Here is a 21,133-nt window from a genome sequence, read left to right as displayed (position 1 = left end):
TCGAGTCTGAAGCCAGTGCTCAAGCGGTCTCATATGCATCAACCCGAGCAGGTTGGCCACCGCTGAGGATGCCATATGCCACAGGAGCCTCTGAAAGAGTTTCAGTTCCAGTCCCATTGGGGTCCCCAAATCGCCTCAGTGCTAGCCGCGCTGGCCTCATACCTGTAGGTAGAAGGACCGAGGTGGGGAGCCGCTGGGGTGGCTTGCTTTCTTAAGAAACTGCTTTCTCGCAGTGAGAACATGAACCATCCATGAACACTGTCTCCGTGTGGGTCGCGCCCAGACACGAAAGACAGCGATCGTGACCGTCTGAAGCTGAGAGGTAACGACCGCAACCAGGAATAACACACAAATGGAAAGGCATCTTTAAAAAGATGTGTCTTTATAAAGATGTTCCGTGTGTGCCGCTCTTTTAGAGAAATATACTATTTTAGGAAAATATACTCTCTTTTTTCTGCCGAAGCGCCCAGGGGCGTTCTCTGCAGTGCACCATTGCAGAGGAGGGAGAAGCCGCTGAAATGTGGCGTCAGATCCAGCAGAGGTGAATGAACAGTCAGCTCAGTAAACATCGACCGTTTGGCTCCAAAGAGAAAACCTGAATGAGTGGTTGCACGGCAGCTCCTTTTATACCGGGGGAGTGGCATGCAAATACCACTCGCCAATTTTCATTGTCCTTTTATCAAAGACCAGAGGTGTCTCGGGCTCCCAAGAGTGACCCCTAGTGTCACTACATCGACACAACATCGAGTGAGTGACAGATGGGGAACTGCAGATGCAAAGGACTGGGGTATGAGTCCTGAAGTGCACACGAGTTGACGTGAGATTCTAAAGTGTCATAAAAGCACCACAAAATGTTGTGATTGCTTCAGCAATTGTTTTATCATCTCACACTTGCTTTTATGATACTATAAGTTAGGTTCAGGCTTAAGGTTTAGGTTAGGAAGGTAGGCTTTGTTGATTTAAAACTCAATAGAGCATTAACCGTTAAAACATCATCTGCTTAAGGAGAGCATTTAACTCACTTTTAGTCAAGTAATATCATTTTGGAAAATGGCGCCTAATCTTCTTGGAGTTGTAGCAGTGTGCATTCTACACGGTGCAGAAGAGGTCCACATATTACGAGATCATTGATTAAGAGGAATTGGCCTACAGTGAAAAACAGTTTGCTATAAAAAAATACATGTCAGAAATGAGCAATAGTTCACATTACTTTGCCAGAATGGGCCATCACAAGCAAATGGCCATTCAACTCAGTGTCAGAAATTATTTTTCTGAATTAATTGTCATACTTATATGTCAAACATTAATTGTTGGATTCCTACAGTATATTTGACATATTCCTATATTTGAACATACAGACTTGTAAAATTAGAGCAAAAATCGTGCAATTTGAACTTGGCCTAAGAAGGACGTTCTATTGCTCCACACTCTAGTTACCTAGATTCCTGGGTGCTTTCTGAGTCATTTACCTTACCTTTACTAATGAAACAAGGGACCAGTTCTAGTTGTGTGAATGAATGGTAGTTCAATAATATAGTGACAGATAACAAAGGGAATGCACTATTATAGGAAATATGGAAGATGCCTTGGGGAACTAATCAGGGTTTGCACAAAGGTAGTCACAGGTACCCGTAGGAGCACCCCAGGAGAATGTGCCAAGCTCACCATAGTGATAGTGACATCCTGGTTTCCTGGAGCCATCTGTACCATGGTTAGTGGTGCTTGTTAAAGACAACATTACATTATATATATATATATATATATATATATATATATATATATATATATATATATATATATATATATATATATATATATATATATATATATACACATATAGCTCTGGGAAAAATTAAGAGATCACTGCAAAATTATCAGTTTCTATGAATTTACTATTTATTGGTATGTGTTTGAGTTAAATGAATATTTTTGTTTTATTCTATAAAAGTACTGACAACATTTTTCTCAAATTCCAAATAAAAATATAGTCATTTACAGCATTTATTTGCAGAAAATGACATCTGGTCAAAATAACAAAAAAGATGCAGTGTTTTCAGACCTAGAATAATGCAAAAAAAACAAGTACATATTCATTTTTAAACAACATAATACTAATGTTTTAACTTAAGAAGAGTTCAGAAATCAATATTTGGTGGAATAACCCTGATTTTCAATTATAGCTTTCATGCGTCTTGGCATGCTCTCTACCAGTCTTTCACATTGCTGTTGATTGACATTATGCCACTCCTGGCGCAAAAATTCAAGCAGCATGGCTTTGCTTGATGGCTTGTGGCCATCCATCTTCCTCTTGATCACATTCCAGAGGTTTTCAATGGGGTTCAGGTCTGGACATTGGGCTGGCAATGACAGAGTCTTGATCTGGTGGTCCTACATCCACACCTTGATTGACCTGGCTGTGTGGCATGCAGCATTGTACTGCTGGAAAAACCAATCCTCAGAGTTTGGGAACATTGTCAGAGCAGAAGGAAGAAAGTTTTCTTCCAGGATATCCTTGTACGTGGTTTGATTCATGCATCCTTCACAAAGATGAATCTGCCCAATTCCAGCCTTGCTGATGCACCCTCATATCAACACCTATCCTCCACCAAATTTCACAGTGGGTGCAAACCACTGTGGCTTGAAGGCCTCTCCAGGTCTCAGTCACCCCCAGATCAGTGATGATCTGGGGGTGCTTCAGCAAGGCTGGAATCGGGCAGATTCCGTACAAGATTATCCTGGAAGAAAACTTGCTCTGACAATGTTCCCCAACTCTGAGGATTGTTTTTTCCAGCAGGACAATGCCCCATGCCACACAGCAAGGTCAATTAAGGTGGAAGATGTATGGTCACAAGCCATCAAACAAAGCTGAGCTGCTTGAATTTTTGCAACAGGAGTGGCATAAAGTCACCCAACAGTAATGTGAAAGAATGGTAGAGAGTATGCCAAGATGCAGTAAAGCTGTGACTGAAAATCAGGGTTATTCCACCAACTCTGTTCCCCAACTCTGAGGATTGTTTTTTCCAGCAGGACAATGCCCCATGCCACACAGCAAGGTCAATCAAGGTGTGAATGGAGGACCACCGGATCAAGACCCTGTCATGGCCAGCCCAGTCTCCAGACCTGAACCCCATTGAAAACCTCTGCAATGTGATCAAGAGGAAGATGGATGGTCACAAGCCATCAAACCAAGCTGAGCTGCTTGAATTTTTGCGCCAGGAGTGGCATAAAGTCACCCAACAGCAATGTGAAAGACTGGTAGAGAGCATGCCAAGACGCATTAAAGCTGTGATTGAAAATCAGGGTTATTCCACCAAATATTAATTTCTGAACTCTTCCTAAGTTAAAACTTTAGTATTGTGTTGTTTAAAAATGAATATGTACTTGTTTTCTTTGCATTTTTTGAGGTCTGAAAACACTGCATCTTTTTTGTTATTTTGACCAGTTGTCTTTTTCTGCAAATAAATGCTCTAAATGACAATATTTTTTATTTGGAATTTGGGAGAAATGTTGTCAGTACTTTATAGGATAAAACAAAAATTTTCATTTTAGTCAAACACATACCTATAAATAGTAAATCAAGAGAAACTTATAATTTTGCAGTGGTCTCAATTTTTTCCAGAGCTGTATATACTGAAATTAACTGAATTTGTCTTTTATTTATAAAATGTTAATCTATCAAATAGTTGTTAGCCTATAATGTGAGAAGGCAGTCTGCTATTTATTTTTTAAAAAGCCTGCTAGGACTCTCATTATTTCAAGGGTGATTTGTTAACTTAATTATGGGGGTTGTTGAGTTTTTCCCACTTACCACAAATGAGTGCTTTTTTATTTAAATGAGAACACTTAACTGCTCGTCATTCAAGAGCCTCATCGACAAAGAAACAGATTTTAAAGAGTGCCACATTTTTACAGGATGAGGCTTTCATGGACAAAAATACAGTGTTACAAAGACCAAAAATAGATCTTGCAGAGGTGTCTGACATTTCTTCATTCTCTAACCTCAGGAGATACATCTTCAATAGCAGGAGATGTGCGAGGAATACTAAGAGGTATGCAATGTTTTTGTACTATATTTCTTTGTTAGGATTCAGCTCAAGGACCATTTGGTGCAACCTCCTGTCATTCAAATCAAGGCATATGGCACTAAGAGTTGGCTTGCTGAGAAAAAGTTCCACATATTGAAGAGAGAGAAACATATACAGTACATTACATACACCGATCAGCCACAACATTAAAACCACCTGCCTAATATTGTGTCGGTCCCTCTCGTGCCACCAAAACAGCGCTGACTCGCATCTCAGAATAGCATTCTGAGATATTCTACTCACCACAATTGTATGAGGTTATCTAACCAGCCAATCATGTGGCAGCAGTGAAGTGCATAAAATCAAGCAGACACGGGTCAGGAGATTCAGTTAATGTTCACATCAACCATCAGAATAAGGAAAAAATGTGATTTCAGTGATTTGGACCATGGCACGATTGTTGTTGCCAGACGGGCTGGTTTGAGTATTTCTGTAACTGCTAATCTCTTAGGATTTTCACACACAACAGTCTCTAGAATTTACTCCGAATGGTACCAAAAACAAAAAACATCCAGTGAGGGGCAGTTTTGTGGATGGAAATGCCTTGTTGATGAGAGAGGTCAACAGAGAATGGCCAGACTGGTTCAAACTGACAATGTCTACGGTAACTCCAATAACCACTCTGTACAATTGTGGTGAGAAGTATAACATCTCAGAATGGTGCTGTTCAGCGGCACGAGGGGGACCTACACAATATTAGGCAGGTGGTTTTAATGTTGTGGTTGATCGGTGTATATGTTATGTTACATTTATATATTTGGAGGACACTATACTTCTCTGGAGCAACTTACAATTAATTTAAGATAATTACTTTTGCAGTTCACATATTCCCTGGGAATCAAACCTATGCTCTTCCAGTTGTTCAAGAACCCTCTTAAGCAAAAATATTAGATAAAACATCTGATGGAAGAACAGCATTGAGCAAAACATTTTCAAAGCCATTATTACATATCCAATGCTGCCTTATTGTAGCAATAGGCTTTCCTTCAGTGAGACCAATGGCTTTGATCACACTGCATCAAATTATTACTATTATTATTATTTTAATATGATCTTCATGACTGGCATTTTTTTTTTCATACAATGTAGTGTCTAGCATATCTACATCAGCTGCCATAGTAATGACTTAAGCATCAGCAGAACACCAAGAGTCAGTGTGGTTCCTCTCAAGATTTTTCTTCCTCCACTACTTAAACATCTCGTAGAGTTTATTCTGCATTAAGGCTTTATGATATTAAAGAGTGATGTTTTTATAAAGCTGCTTTGAAAAAAAGATATATTGTGAAAAACGCTAGACAAATACATTTGACTCGATTTGAATAGGAACACTGCATGAGACTTACCTGTACTGGCATTGCGAATAGGTTGGGACACAGGAAGAAGAACCACATTAGCTGGTTGGTGTCTATGGCAACAAGGTTGCATATCTGGCCCACTGTCATTCCCCCCATAGACATGTTTGAGGTGCAGAGACGCATAATTTTATTGAAGATCTTTGTCTGGGAGTAAAAACGAATTTAATATTATTTTAATGGACTCAGATAATTGAAAGCTCAAATTTAAACCTTTTAGAATGTCAGTTCAATCATTAACCACTGAAGTTCCATCTATCCATCCATCTATCATATCTAAACATCCATCCATCCATCCATCCATCCATCCATCTATCATATCAAAACATCCATCCATCCATTATATCTAAACATTCATCCATCCTTCATATCCATCCATCCATCCATCCATCCAAGAACCAGTTTGTTTATACTAGTTTTCATATACAAGTACTACATACTAGTGTAAAATAGTGATAGACTGTTGTCCTGACCTGTATGGCTCCTCTCAGGTTGATTCCAGTCTCAATGGCAACATAATAAGATGCTTGGAGGAACGTCCTCTGGAGGAGCAAGGCAAAGAACAGGAGCACGGCTAGGACATATGCATTGGCAAGAAACTCCTGGGAGGAGATGAAATAGATTCCAAAATGCTGCATCTGAAAAACACCAAATCATGTGCAGCCTCAAATTAGCATTAGCCTTAATGTTCCTCTGTGAAATCAGTAAGATAGAGGGCAGTTAATGACATTATTACTTTGTCATTTAGCAGATGTTTTTATCCATCACTTTGTCGGTGCAAATCACTATCAGTTTGAAAGCCCCTTTACAGCTTCAGTTCCCCTGGAGCAGACTGAGGTTAAGTGTCTTCCTCAAGGGCACAATGATGTCAGTTCATGGATCGCCCTTTTCATGTTCAAACCAGCAATGTTTAAGTAACTAACCCAGAGTTTTAACCACTAAGATACAGATCCAGAGGAGGGTTAAGACCATTAGCACCACTGTCCTCTGGTAGCGACTAAAAATGCCTACAAAGGCACTGGCCCCCTACAACTCACCAATCACAATTCACTCATTACTTTCAGTAGGGTAAATAGATAAATAATTAACTAAGCATAACAAGACACTGCAAAGTTTGTATGTTGTATGTTCATTTATCTCATATAAATGTTACCACAACCTCCACAAGGAAAAGTGGATTACAATGTCATACAAAGATATTCGAACAACATGACATCCGAGAGCCAGACAGCATGCAGTTCTTCTCGTTAATATTTGATGACAACTGCATGATGATAAAACGCTTTGTAACACAAGATGAAAATGTTACATGAAAAGACGCAGCCATGACCTGAAGTGCGTATACCAATGCAATGGTTTCTAATTTTACCTTCAAAATTTCTCAGGAAAGAGAATCGCTTGGTTTTAAACTGCCAACTGTCTACGCAAAAATAGCATAAATATCTGAAGAATTGTCACTTATTGTACATTTAATTGCCAGTGATGCTTTATGCTTTTGTCCAACAAAAATTCTAACCATAATGTGTATAAATGGACAGTTCTAGGCCAAAATAAGTACAATGTAAAACAGACTTTAAGCTAATAATCAATATTAAAATTAAAAAATATATATTCTTACTGGTGGCTGAATGGTGTGGTTCTCCTTACTGATATGGTGCACAATGCCTGAGATGCAAAGGGGGCCGGCAAAGCCAAGCAGATCTGCCATGAAACGGTAGGTAATACTGAGGATGAGGGGTTTTCCGAAGGCCTGCCGGAGGGCCGTCCAGATCCACTTTGGCCCCTGGGGCTGCAAACCTTGGGGATTCTAAATAAGTAACAAAAAATAAAGAGAAAGACATAGTAAGAAAATGTGAATGTTAAAAAATATATTAGAAAACAGTTACATTTTCTTGAGTGGAAATGAACATAGTTATATATACTCCATGTTATAGTCTTTACTTTCTTACATACAGTATAAATAGTGTCTGTCTGTCTATCTATCTTTTGATGAAAATCTAATTTTAAGTGTATGAAGTGTCAATAGCCCCCCCCCCCCCCACACACACACACACATACACACAATTTATATATGCATAAATAAATGTATTTAAAAATAAAAAAAAAATAAAAAATACATTTATTCACTACAATGAAGGATGTCATTGTATCTTTTGTTTTAAGGGCAAAGTGCTGCCAACTGGAAAAAGGTGCAAAAAAGTGGGGCAGCTTTCTTTACTGTGAGCAATTACTTAGTAGCCACCTAGCAATGCCCTATCAACCAGTCAGAACATATTAGCATCACGGCTGGGAGTTTTAAATGGGCAAGCACCACTCACATTTTTTAAGAAAATCTGGTTTGTTTTAATGAAATGTATTCCTATTTATTTACTTGTTTTATTCTGCTAAATGTCTTTAGAGGGAGCATCCATACATATTTAATGTTACTGATATTTACACATTACTGATGTCAACTGATGATGTCAGAATGAATAGCAATTAAGATCTATATTGAAATACAGATTTTTATTTGCTTAAATTCATGTAATACTGCATATGACACACAGGGTGTAATACAGTCTGAAGCCTGATCAATAACACTAGAGTATGGTATCTTACATCAATCATTTTTACATTTAGTACACCCAGTACTAGTGGAGTTCATCACAAGAGACGTGACTGATGTCACACCATCAAGCAGCATGTGAGAACTATCACGTTACACACTCTTACACTATCAGTTCACCTGGAGCTAAGTGCACAAATACTCACATGAATATAACTGCACTCACAACACACACTTTATTCCCATGAGCTCTGAGAAAGAGAGTGTTTTCACCCAACTAAGAGTCAAGATGTCATTGGGTCTCATTCACTAATACTTGTGTACAAGTTGCGTACTTATGTGTGCAGAAAAGTTTTCAATGCAAAATTGATGAATCTGGATTATTTGAAATGAGGTAGCGTGTGTCTGGAGTTAGTAATTTGCATAAAACATGCCCAAACCATAAGGATTTCTGCACAACTTCTCCTGTACAGCAATTCGTTACTCTCTACAAATGTGGACCACACGTGATCAACTGGATTTATTCGTACAACCTATCCCAGATAAACAACATGAGCAATAACACATATCATTTTTATTACACTGAAATACATTTTTCAGGGGCCATGGTTCTAAAAGTATCTTTATTATTCATTTTCTGCATATGTATTTTAGAAATTTCTTCAATAAAGACTTCTAAGCCAACACTTAGAATTAAACCAACAAGCTCAGATTTGATGCTAACTTTACAACATTTGATTAAAAGAAAATTCCACAATTACACAATTACACAATTGAATCAGGTTTTTGTTTCGTCTATGTATTTAAAAAAATTTTTTTTAAGTATTTTCTTTCTAGAAAACTTCACTATTGACTTTTAAGCCTTAATGCTACAACATCCCATTTTAAATAATGTTAGGTAAGTAGCTAATGTTATCTAGCAAGCCACTACTAGCTTGCAAAAAGTCAACCCTGTAAAAAGTACTTAACTTTCCCATTTCAGTGGTGTTACCGACTTCTCCGATTGGTCGATCTTGCTTTAGAATTGTGGGTAGTGTATTTTTTCACCAAAATTCAACAATTAAACACAATTGTGTAAAAATTATGTTTAAATCACGATACATATACTTTTTTATCTATATACATATATAATTGTATTTTTTTAAGAAAACGTTATGCTAAATCTCTAGTTCATAGTAGTACCTTCTGGGCTTCAAAGGCCTTGCGGAGCTTCAGATAGTTTGTGAGGGCTCTCATAGCAATTGGTAGTCTGCCAATGACCTTCTGATCAATAGGCCTTTTGTGTGCTGACGTGATGAAGGTATTCATCCACCAGTATGTGCTTTTAGAAAGCAGGTTCACAAACGGCTGCAGGAAACGGACCCCAAGATCCTGTAAATCCTCTGGAGGCTTCACCTCAGTGGTGTTTGCAAAACACACATATCGCTGGAGAAAAAAAATTAATGAGAAAAAATTGCTTTTTTGAACAATGAGATTTCATTAACACAGTGCAACGTTTTTACAGAGATAAAAACCAAGCAAAAACATAATATCTGGACTAGGCAAAGATTACTGTGACTAGGTTGGTGTTTAATTAAAGTCTACATAAAACAACAGCTACATTTTCTTCTAATGGCGCCTCAAAGTTTGTCTCTTATATAACCAATTAGGCTTGAAAATAATGCACTTTAAGCAATGTTCCAACAGGACACTTGAAATATCGCTTAGATGCTAATAATCCCAGGAAGTAACAAACATTCACTGGGTCTTTGCAAGCACCATGTGACCTGCGGCTAAATAAGAGCATTATGCAAATTTTGGTAGCACAGGGTGATGGAGATGATGGGCTAAAGCCCAGGAAGAAACATTCATAATTTATGAGTGCCATAAATAAAGTCTCTTATAAACAACAGCAAAAATATAGAGTAAAGAATTTCAAAACTTGCAGTATACTATGAGAAAGGATAAACAGGAAGATGTCTAAATAAAAAAAAAAAAAAAAAAAAAAAAAACTTCACACACTCACATACGCACGCAAGTAGTTTAAAGATGCAGCATGTAAGATTCAGAAACCCTTGTTATTAATGACACCTGTGGCCGTTAAGTGAACTGCAGCCAGCTATCTGTTGCTCATGCTCGCACTCATGCACACACTCCATAGAGTGAGCATGAGCATCGACCAAAACAATGACGTAACGTACAAAGAGACTGAACGCGATTCACCGACATCATGCTGACAGATGAGGTAGCATGTTAAAATTACAGTTATAATTGTTTCACTACAAACTTTGAAAATAAACTAAAACTACTTATCAGCTAACATAGCATACTGATACACACATACATCTACATACTACCGAACTATACCAGACAGTTTACTGTTGCACTGCACTGTTATGTTGCATTATTGTATGTTTTGTATGCCATATGTTGTACTACGAATAAGAAACCAGCGAATTTGCTTAAATTGATCCTGTACACCTGACTATTAGTATAAAGAGATGATCGTTGAAATTATTTTAAAGTTAGCTTGCAATTCGTCAGCGTTAGCAGGCAAGATCAAGTTAGCTAAAATTACACAGATCAATCCTTATGGCACTATATTTCACATGCTTTTCAGTTATGTAAGCTTACCTGTCCAATAAGAAGAACGCCAATTCAGGGTCGGTTCTGATCCCCAAAACTTAACAGGAATCAAATGCCCTGCCGATGTTCACTCTAGTTTTTGCTCGACCACGATCAGATTCCGCTTAGCCAGACGGGATTCAGTAGATACATTTTTTTTTTTTTTTTTTGCCATATTCTGAGTTTGTGTAGGAGTCGGTGTTGTGCTGTGAGCCGGACGTTTGCTGGATTCCATCTCTAAGATAACGTTACCTAGTGTTGCAGTTTGTTGTCGCTGCTGAATAGCGGAAGAGAGCGATTACTGAGGCACGGCTCTCAGGAGTGCGCATAAATGTCACATCATTTGGATTTTCCCGGCAAAAGCGACCCGCTCCCTTCACATGAAAATCAGTCTACAGGCTTTAATAAGCAACCTAGGAAGTCCAGGAAGGGCTCAATGTTTAAGTTGCGTTACAAGCCATTCACACATTGGCAAAAAAAGGTGAATATTACATGAAAATTGTTACATATTGCATCTTTAATAAAACCAGGTTTAAATTCTAAATTCACTTTATTTTAATAACTGGCCTCTGTGAAAATGCAGCATTGCCAAATTGCATTATTTTACATAAATTTACAAAATAATAACAGCTTTCTGCACCATCACACTGCCGTTATTATGAAATAAAAGACATTGGTGTGATTATATGAGTCCTATTTAATAACCTAAACTCTCTATACACATTAAACACTGATATCCAAGTTGAGAATACTACCTACCTCAGTATTCTGAAAACAAAAGAAAGAGGAACTGAGAAATTCTGTGTTAAACTAAATGTTTAACTAAAAGGAATAGTCCACCCAAAAACTGAATATGACAGCTGATAGTGACTCACTTTAAAGTCCCCCCCCCCCCCACACACAAATCGCATGGACTATAAAAAATTATAGTAGATGCGATTTGTGCGACATGTTCCAAGTCTTCTGAAGTCATACGATCACTTTGTATCATAAACAGACTGAAATGTTTGTCAAACTTAGCTCTCTAATCAAATTAAACCAAATGGAAATCAGCATCACAACATTCTTTAAAATATATCCTTCTGCACAAGAAAAGAAAGTCATATGGGTTTGGAATGACATGAATGTGATTAAATAATTATAGAACTTAAATTTTTGGGTGAACTATTCCTTTAAAGTTTTAAAAATGGCCCATTCTCTCATACTGGCTGATATTCTCAGTTTCAGCCACTAATAACATTATTTACCCTCCTCAGGATTACGTTGATCTCCACAGCCAATAGCAGGCCATACAACAGAGTCAGTAAGCCAGTTATCCCAAACCGCAGCTGTCTCAGCCCGATGCCATGCTCTGTGTACTTGGCAAACTTAATTGTTTTTGTGACAAACACCAAAACCCAGTAAATTAGCAAAGCTGCGGGGAAAAATAGAACATTAACAGTTTTATATTATATCATATTCATTGTTTAAAGGATTAACTAGATTAAGTATTAGAAATACTCATGACTAGGCCTGTATGGAATCAGCATTTGATCATGCTTTATAGAGAGTGTAATTCTCTCAGTTCTGCAACATGAAACATACTGCAGATCAGTTTTTTTTTTTTTTATTACAGTTTTGTAACTTCTTTTTTTTTTTTTTTTGTATTACAGTAGAGGAAAGCGAATAGAGGGCTAACTGCAGCCAATGTGGCTACTTCAATCTCTTGCCAATGTTCAGAAGTTGATGGAATTTAATGTCACTGTAGAAACAAACAACTTTGGGGCTGGAAAACAGTATTTGCCCATAGAGGACCATTAGTCTTTAGCACTGCAATGCAGATCACATTTCTGGTGCAATATTTTTAAGATATGCCTCTGTAATCACAGGGCTCTATGTTGAAGGCAATTCTTTTTGTGAATTAAGCTGTAGCTGTAGCAATCCCTCTTATTCTTACAAACATGGCCTTAATAACCGTATCACATACTCTTGCACTATGCCACTAAATATAAACAAAATGTGCATGCCATGTGCAAATAACAGAACAAATGCATGATACCAACGCCAACTTTGAATCATTTTATTAAATACCAAACAAACCACACTATAAAGCCAAGACTCACTCAAGAGTAGCTTGGGGAAGTTGGAGGTCTCTATGTTATGATAGTAGACTATTGATGTGATGGCAGCCATGAAGGCCAGACATGATGGCATATAGAGGTGCAGGTGGAACGACTGGTTAAACCTGAGAAAGAAAGATAGAGAAAGACTGTAAGAAGGGGCATTAGCAGATAAGGGCTGGGATTCCCAAAGCACTTAGTTGAACATTAGTAGCACTTAAGTAGTACTTAATCTCTAAGGCGCGATTCCCAAAAGCATTGTCTTCTAAGTAGTTCATAAAAACGTTTGCAAATTAACAAGAGCTTTGAACCTATCTTAAGTCCATTAAGTGCAACTTAAACATATGTCTGGCATCTTTCACAGTTTATCAAAGACAATGGGACATTTAATCAATTTAATTAATATATTTTGATAATTGGAAAGCCACTGTAAACTATTTCAGAGGATAAAAAAATAAATAAAAATGGAAAAAATCACTATGAAATCAATAGGCAGTCTCCGTAGTCTGCACAAGCGACGTAATAGGTCTAAATTTACAAGACACATAATACAGTATAACGTTATTGTAACGTATGCTGGCTGCTGACAATGATGAAAATGACGTGAAGATGAAGAACCCAAGTGCAGTTTATTAATAAACGTGAAACCAATAACCCTGACTACAAAACAAAACATGGACTAGACTTGATTTGACTTGACTTGACTTGACTTCAGCGTATCAAACACATTCATCACATTCAATACTTGACCAAGAGACAATGAAAACATGAGGGCTTAAATACAAGACATGGGAGAACATAAACCAATGAACAAACAGAACTCATAACAAGCTAATTAAACAATAAACCAATGAAATCATGACACATGAACATGGAGGGAAAAGAGAAATCACATGACAAGGGAAACAGGAACACATGACATGAAACAGGAACTAGAATTTCAAAATAAAAGACATGAATCAACAAAATACACCTGACATATCCCCCCACTAAGGGGTGGCTCCTGACACCCCAACACATAAACAAAACACGTAAAACATGACATAAATTCAAAGTTCTGTAGGGAGCAGGGGGGGGGGGGGGTCTTGAGGCGTGAGGCGGCGTGGCGAGAAAGGGCGAGGGGCATGGGACCAGGGCAAAGTCCGTGGGGGGTGAAGCCATGAGAGGCTCGAGGGGCAGAGCCATGGAAGGTGGAGCCGTGAGAGGTTCGAGGGGCGGAGCCATGGAACGTGGTGCCCGGAGAGTAGCCGAAGACTCGAAGGGCCAGGGTGGAGCCAATGGCAGGGAGGACCAAGGCAGTGCTGGAGGCTCGGAGGAGCAAGGCAGAGCTGAGGGATCGGAAAACTGAGGTGGAGCCATTGGGACTGAGGACCAAGGTGGAGCCGTAAGGAAGGAGGTCCCCGGTGAAGCTGACAGATCGGAGGGACGAGGCGCAGCCAGAGGATCGGAGAGCCAAAGCGGAGCCAGGTGACCGACAGACCAAGGAGGAGCCGGAGGGACGAGGGACCCCGGCACAGCCGACAGGCTGAAGGACCGTAGTGGAGCCAAGGGAACGCCGAGCTGAGGCAATGTCGAGGGACCGACAGGCCAAGGCAAAGTCCAGGGCTCAGCGGGTCCAGGCGGGATCGGAGGGCCGAAAGTTCCCCTTGCCTGCTCAGGAGAACTAAGGGTGGGTATAAGGGTGGGAACCATCTCCAGGTCCCACTGCTCAGGTGTGGCTGTGACGTAGCATGGAGCAGGCTGAGGCATTGCTGTGATGTTGCATGGAGCAGGCTGAGGCATTGCTGTGACGTGGCCCTCTGGCTCGGCGGCGGCCATGTCGTGGACCTCTGGCTCGGCGGCGGCCATGTCGTGGACCTCTGGCTCGGCGGCGGCCATGACGTGGACCTCTGGCTCGGCGGCGGCCATGACGTGGACCTCTGGCTCGGCGGCGGCCATGACGTGGAACTTTGGCTCGGCGGCGGCCATGACGTGGAACTCTGGCTCGGCATCCGCCTCCCCCACAGTGAACGGGGAACCAATGAACCGTAGGGCGAGGTCGATATATTGAGCCAGGCTGAGGGAACTGCGACCGCCAGTCATCAAAAAACAAATGGACTCATTCAGTCCAAATCTAAAACAGTCTTTGAGGGCAACCTCATTAAAGTCCACCTGGCTGGCTAGACCGCAGAAGTCCTCAACATAATCCTCCAGGGGACGATTCCCCTGACGTAGGCGCAGAAGTAAAACTGCTGGATTCATGGTGGGTCAAGTATTCTGTAACATATGCTGGCTGCTGACAATGATGACAATGATGATGACGTGAAGATGAAGAACCCAAGTGCAGTTTATTAATAAACGTGAAACCAATAACCCTGACTACAAAACAAAACAAAACATGGACTTGACTAGACTTGACTAGACTTGACTAGACTTGACTAGACTTGACTAGACTTGACTTGACTAGACTTGACTTGAGCGTATCAAACACATTCATCACATTCAATACTTGACCAAGAGACAATGAAAACATGAGGGCTTAAATACAAGACATGGGAGAACATAAACCACTGAATAAACAGAACTCATAACAAGCTAACTAAACAATAAACCAATGAAAACATGACACATGAACATGGAGGGAAAACAGAAATCACATGACAAGGGAAACAGGAACACATGACATGAAACAGGAACTAGAATTTCAAAATAAAAGACATGAATCAACAAAATACACCTGACAGTTATATTAGCCTTCTTTGATAATCATAATTGTAATGGCAATAAAAAGACCATATGTTCTTATTAATCAGATTATTTAAGAAGACATATGTGAGTAATGTGACCATGCAGTTTAAAACTTAAATAATTATACCTAAATAAATAATTTAAATATTTACCATATTTAAATTATTTATTTAGGTATAATTATTTAAGTTAGGCTACAAAGGAGATTAGAGTGAGAGTGTGCAATGAGAGATTCCCTCTCTCTCTTCCTCCTCCTCTTCTTCCTTCCTCCAGTGGCTGGTTCAAATCGACTCACCTATAGTCTTTTTGCAAGGCAGTAACAAATTTGACGCTGTATAACGGCAGTAAGGCTACAAGTGCACAGTGCCTTGAACTCTAACCAGATGATCTGTTATTATTTAGATAGGTCTATGAGTAGTTCAATACTGATGCCCGTCATTTGAATCCTGTTCTGTGTGCATTTTTTCAGTTTCCAGGCAAAGTAACAAAACTTTAGGCTACGTGAGAGCCCCTTATGATTCACATTGTGTACATTCATGTTACATGCATTTATTGCGTCACTTTCATTAATCTCTATGATTGAGCATCTGTATATCTGAAACTCTGTCTAAATAAAGACATCATTATTTCTTTAATTAAATTCTGTAATAGTTAATACATTTTAGCGCCTTGACAAGGTTGCAAACAACTTCCATGTTTGTTAGTATTTCCACATTATTTTCATGTTGAGAAGACAACTCCTGGACATACTGGCTAAAGTGATCAGCACCAATTTGGACTGGACAGCTCCCATAACGAAGCACTTAAGTTCTACTTTATAACGAGTGATTTACGTGCTGGTTTGGGAAACAGGCGTTACTCCATTGTAAAATAACGAGCGACGAAAATGAAACAAAATTGTTTCAATGCTTATATTTTTCAGAAAAACGAATAAAATATAATTCCAAACTACTTATGCCTACATTTTACAAAAAGTTCTGCTTTAACTTTTTGCTGTTTTCAGACGGTAAGATCACTTGTTTACCACCCCCACCCCCCCACCCCCCACCCCAAAGTAAAAAAAAGACTTTGAACTTGAATATGAGAAATATTGTGTTTTAAGAAATTTGGTATATACCAATGTACAAAATGCACTACAGCAGTACCATGGTAATGTGACTGTAATACTATTGTACTTGATATATCCAGTAGCATGTTACTAAATGATTATAATATTCCACATGTATCCTGGTGTTTATATATCAAAAACCACAGTATTACCATGGTAAAATATCAATAAAACCATGCTAGTACCATGGTACTTTTTTGTTAGTGTAGATAAACAGACAGCCAGAAAGAACGACCGACCGACCGACAGACAGATAGACAGACAGATAGATCTCACCCGTCAGACACGATGCCCTCAGCGATTTCACACACGGTGACGAAGAGCAGGATGAAGGTGAGGATCCAGCGGAGGTTGTGTCCAGGGAAATGCAGCCAAGTGCTGTGATGGATGTGCACCTTGGAGCTCTGACTTCCCCAGCCTACAGTACAATGATTTAACATTTGTACATAGCTTGCAGCAACCACCCATATTTCTCTCTCTGACAGAAAGCAATGCTAACTATCCTTGAAGAATAAATTGTTCATACATCACCATACCTAGAAGCCAACATGTTGAAATGTGTAGCTTATTATTTGGTCATATACATTAATGTGCTTGAAGAATTGTTGCAATAATACAGGATCAGATTTTGCCCTTGATATCCTGAAGAACATGATATTAGGGACGTATTAGGGATGTAGGGAAGCTGATACCAGACCAGCAACAACACATATTGCATATTAAATTTTTTTTTAAATTCCACTCATAAATTGTCCCTACCTGACAGGTATCACTAAAATAGGTGTCTTGTGAAATAATTTTTTGTCTCTGTGACAGCCCAAGGCACTGTGAATAGTAAAAAACAGAATCTGACAACAGCCTTCATGTGTTGGCCAATCAGAAAACTCGGAGACGGCTCTCTGCAAATGGCATAAGTTTGGGATGGGACTACATGTTTGATTGAACAATGTCAGACAGGGGAAGCATTTGGTTAACCTGTATGGAAACACTTAATATTTGCAACACATTTTGTGGTGCCAAAATCGTTTACAGTAGCTATAAGTCTGCCTACATAAAAAGGTTTGATATTGGCACTAACTTCAAGATTTGATTACATTTGAAATGATAAAATTCAAATATACTGTATATGTTTCGTCAGTTTAATTTCGTTTTTATTTGATTCGTTTCAATATTGCTTTGGTAAACTGAGCCATAAACAGTTACATAGTGTTTCACTTTGCTTTGTTTTGTTTAGTTTCATTTAATTTAATTTTGTATCGGATTCAGATTCAGATTCAGATTCAAAACTAATTCAGCTCAACGGAGTTTCCATAGTAAGCTAGTTCAGTAGAAACTCACCATATTACAAAATATGTTTTTTTTTTTTTTTTTTTTTTTTATTTCAGAGTCAGATTCCATTAAAAACTGATTTGTTAAACTGAGTTTCCATAGTAAGCCAGTTCAGCAATATTGTAAAATATGTTTCATTTAATTAATTTAGTTTAATTTCAGATTCCCATTCGAATTCCATTAATTATTGCTTTGGTAAACTGAGTTTCCATAGTTAGTTAGTTCATCAGAAACTGTATTGGGTTCAGATTCAGATTCCATTCAAAAAGGGTTCATTAAACTGAGTTTCCATAGTAAGGAAGTTCAGCAGTTCTGGGCATATTACTAAGTATGTTTCATTTTGTTTCACATTCAGATTCCATTAAAAATGTATTTATTAAACTGAGTTTACATATGAAGCTTGTTCAGTAGAAACTCTGCACATTATGTTTGGTTTCATTTCATTATGTTTCAGATTCACATTCGGATTCCATTTCATATTGATCCAGTAAATTTAATCTCCATAGTAAGCTAGTTCAATAGAAACTCACCATATTACAAAGTATGTTTTTTTTTGTTTTGGTTTTTTTTTTTTTTCATTTCAGATTCAGATTCCATTCAAAATGTATTTTTTAAACTGAGTATCCATAGTAAGCTAGTTCAGCAGAAACGCTGCATATTATAAAGTATGTTTCATTCAGTTTAGTTTAGTTTCAAATTCCCATTCAAATTCCATTCAATATTGCTTCAGAAATCTTGGCGCAGGAGTTTCCATAGTTAGTTCAGCAGAAACTCTGCATGTTACAAAGTGTTTCATTTTGCTTTGTTTAGTTTTGCTTAGTTTCATTTTGTATCAGGTTCAGATTCAGATTCCATTAAAAATGTATTTATTAAACTGAGTTTCCATAGTAAACTAGTTCAGCAGAAATTCTGCATATTGTAAAGTATGTTTTGTTTAGTTTCAGATTCACATTCGAATTCCATTCATATATCAATATTGACTTGATAAAGTGAGTTTCCATAGTAAGATAATTCAGCAATATTTCACTGTATTACAAAGAATGTTTTGTTTTATTTTTTTTGTTTCATTTTACTTTGTTTCGTTTCGTTTTATTTTGGATTCAGAGTCAGATTCCATAAAAAAATAAAAAATAAAAAAAAAGATTTGTTAAACTGAGTTTCCATAGTAAGCTACTTCAGCAGAAACTCTGTATATTACAAAGTATGTTTTGTTTTGTTTCTGGTTTGTTTCAGATTAAATTAAATATTGATTTGGCGTACTGAGTATTCCAAAGAAGCGTTTTTAGCAGAAACTCAGCATAAAGTGATGACTGCAGGATGGGAAATAATGATTAGCAGGAATCTTCATACATCGACTGAAAAAAAAAAAAAAGGCATAGATTTTAATAATTCAAATGTAGATCACATTTTCACTCAGGCCTATTACAAAGTATGAGGGTTAGGGACAGGTTTGATTGGCAAGTTAGTTCACTGACACATTAATGGGATAGTTTAATGTTGGTCTGACTTTTAATATGGCAAAGGGAGCCTCCTGTAACTCGACTCTGTGACAGGTTGATGGCTTCAGCTCCTGCGCTGTACATTCCACATCTAAGGTCACATTTGTATGTCTAAAATAAAAATGTTTACCACTGCGGGTTGACAGAATATATCCCAAGCTCCCTACGTGGTTGTCCAAATCATATTTTGGACAATTCACTGCTCAAGTGCAAATCAATTATGCAGTGTTTATCTTCGCAATGAATGAGGCAAATGTACAAATATGAATTTCAAAGAGCGTATTAATAATTCCCTGTCCGGTTTCTGTGATGTTTCCACAAACAAAATATCCCCCTTAACGATGCAGTACACCTCTAAAGGGGACAAACAAAAACCTGCTGTTGATTCTTAATTAAACTGAGTAAAATATAGAGGTGTTGAACATTCCATTCATTTGGTTTTGTGACACAACAAGCATGTTCTAGTGCTCACCTGTCTGTTACACTCACCGATGAAGAGGATTGGAAAGGTGATGAAGAGTAGGAAGACATGCGGCACCACTGTGAGGGCATCCAGGAAGCAGCCGTTGTTTAGGACACCAGCATCCACGTTGTATGCTGCTGAGTTGTTGTCGTTGCCGCAGAATGCCAAGGACATGGTGGTATTGGGTCTCTGAGGGGAGCCGATAGAAGAAAGACAGAGATAGAGGGAGCAAGAGAGGAAAAGAAGAGGGGTAAAGAGACACTTTCAGAGCATAATCTGTTACTAGAGCAAACAGATGGATGCTGGCTGCCGAAAAGTGTTACATCCTTGCTGTAGGTGGACGATTTGCGCCGAAGTGAGTCACAGCACAGGCACAGAGCAAAAACAGGTCCAGTTCTGCATGGAATCAGGACATCCAAACAGCCTCTCTCCGACAAGGGGACGTCTGCATCGCATTCCACCGGCAAAGCCACGACTCACGGGCATGCTTTTAATAACTACAGCTTAATGGCAGACAAAAAACAAAAAGCATCTCCATAAGTGCACAAACAAGCGGATGAACTAGGCACACGATCTGCTTTAGCTGTGGTTTCTGTGGTGATCTGAAGCAAAGTGTTGACCTTGTAGGAGGATAGCTGTATGGTGGAGTGTGTGTATGAGAAGCAGAGCTTGTGGGAGGGGGGGAGCGAGAGACAGGATGATGTAGAGAGGGGAGGAGGGGAGATAACAGGACTTCAGGGGCATCAAAAGCTGATACACACGCCATGGCACTAGAACATCTCACATGGTAATGAGCAGTGAATTGACTCACTATATTCAGGACTGTTTTAATTAGATTTGCAGGAAATTCAAGAGACAAAGAGAACCTATGAGGAGGCTGAAGGACATCTAGCTATGTAACTGCCACAAAGGAGAGGTAAAAACTTCAGTTAATTGGCTGATATTTTTTAAATGGCCAAATATATTTAACTGGCTGATACATCAGTCTATGACTACAGTACATAGAGACAATATTAGTGGAGCTTGCTAACTTGTCCCACATCTGTGTGTAAAAGACATGAAAGACACCTCATATCGTCTGACTTATTGAGGAAATGATTTCTATTACTTTCCAGAGTGATAGGTTGTTTTTCGACTAGTGGACGATATAAAACAGATGAAAAAACCCAATAAACTTAGGGACCAGAATATCATAGAGACTTGGGTCTCTGACCCAGACACTTTTAGGGCAGAAAAAGAATAATAAGAAAATTATGCTTGGACCCTAGTCTCATAGAATGACTTTTACTATAACTACATTTCTGTAAACTGACTTTTACGTG

At 38.6% G+C, this 21,133-nt stretch overlaps 1 protein-coding gene across 4 annotated transcripts in view; it reads right to left on the bottom strand.

Moving 5' to 3' along the window:
* The window catches only part of LOC127437715 (ATP-binding cassette sub-family C member 8-like), a 96,813-nt gene extending 76,370 nt beyond the window's left edge, over nt 1-20,443 (bottom strand). For 2 of the 4 annotated variants that reach the window (XM_051692809.1, XM_051692811.1), the window contains exons 1-8: nt 19,838-20,443; nt 16,797-16,938; nt 12,689-12,810; nt 11,834-12,000; nt 9,165-9,407; nt 7,056-7,244; nt 5,911-6,075; nt 5,429-5,584 (exon numbers count right to left, since the gene is read on the bottom strand). In XM_051692809.1, coding sequence (XP_051548769.1) covers nt 5,429-5,584; nt 5,911-6,075; nt 7,056-7,244; nt 9,165-9,407; nt 11,834-12,000; nt 12,689-12,810; nt 16,797-16,938; nt 19,838-19,985 — 1,332 coding nt within the window. In that variant the 5' untranslated portion in view covers nt 19,986-20,443. Of the gene's footprint in view, nt 1-5,428; nt 5,585-5,910; nt 6,076-7,055; nt 7,245-9,164; nt 9,408-11,833; nt 12,001-12,688; nt 12,811-16,796; nt 16,939-19,837 lie in introns of those variants that run through there. The other 2 variants (XM_051692810.1, XM_051692812.1) reach the window with 2 other exon arrangements.
* Nucleotides 20,444-21,133: the final 690 nt, after the last annotated feature.

This window comes from Myxocyprinus asiaticus, chromosome 48 (assembly GCF_019703515.2).
Source record: "Myxocyprinus asiaticus isolate MX2 ecotype Aquarium Trade chromosome 48, UBuf_Myxa_2, whole genome shotgun sequence".
NCBI classification, from domain to species: domain Eukaryota; kingdom Metazoa; phylum Chordata; class Actinopteri; order Cypriniformes; family Catostomidae; genus Myxocyprinus; species Myxocyprinus asiaticus.
This window is presented reverse-complemented; position numbering and strand designations above follow the sequence as displayed.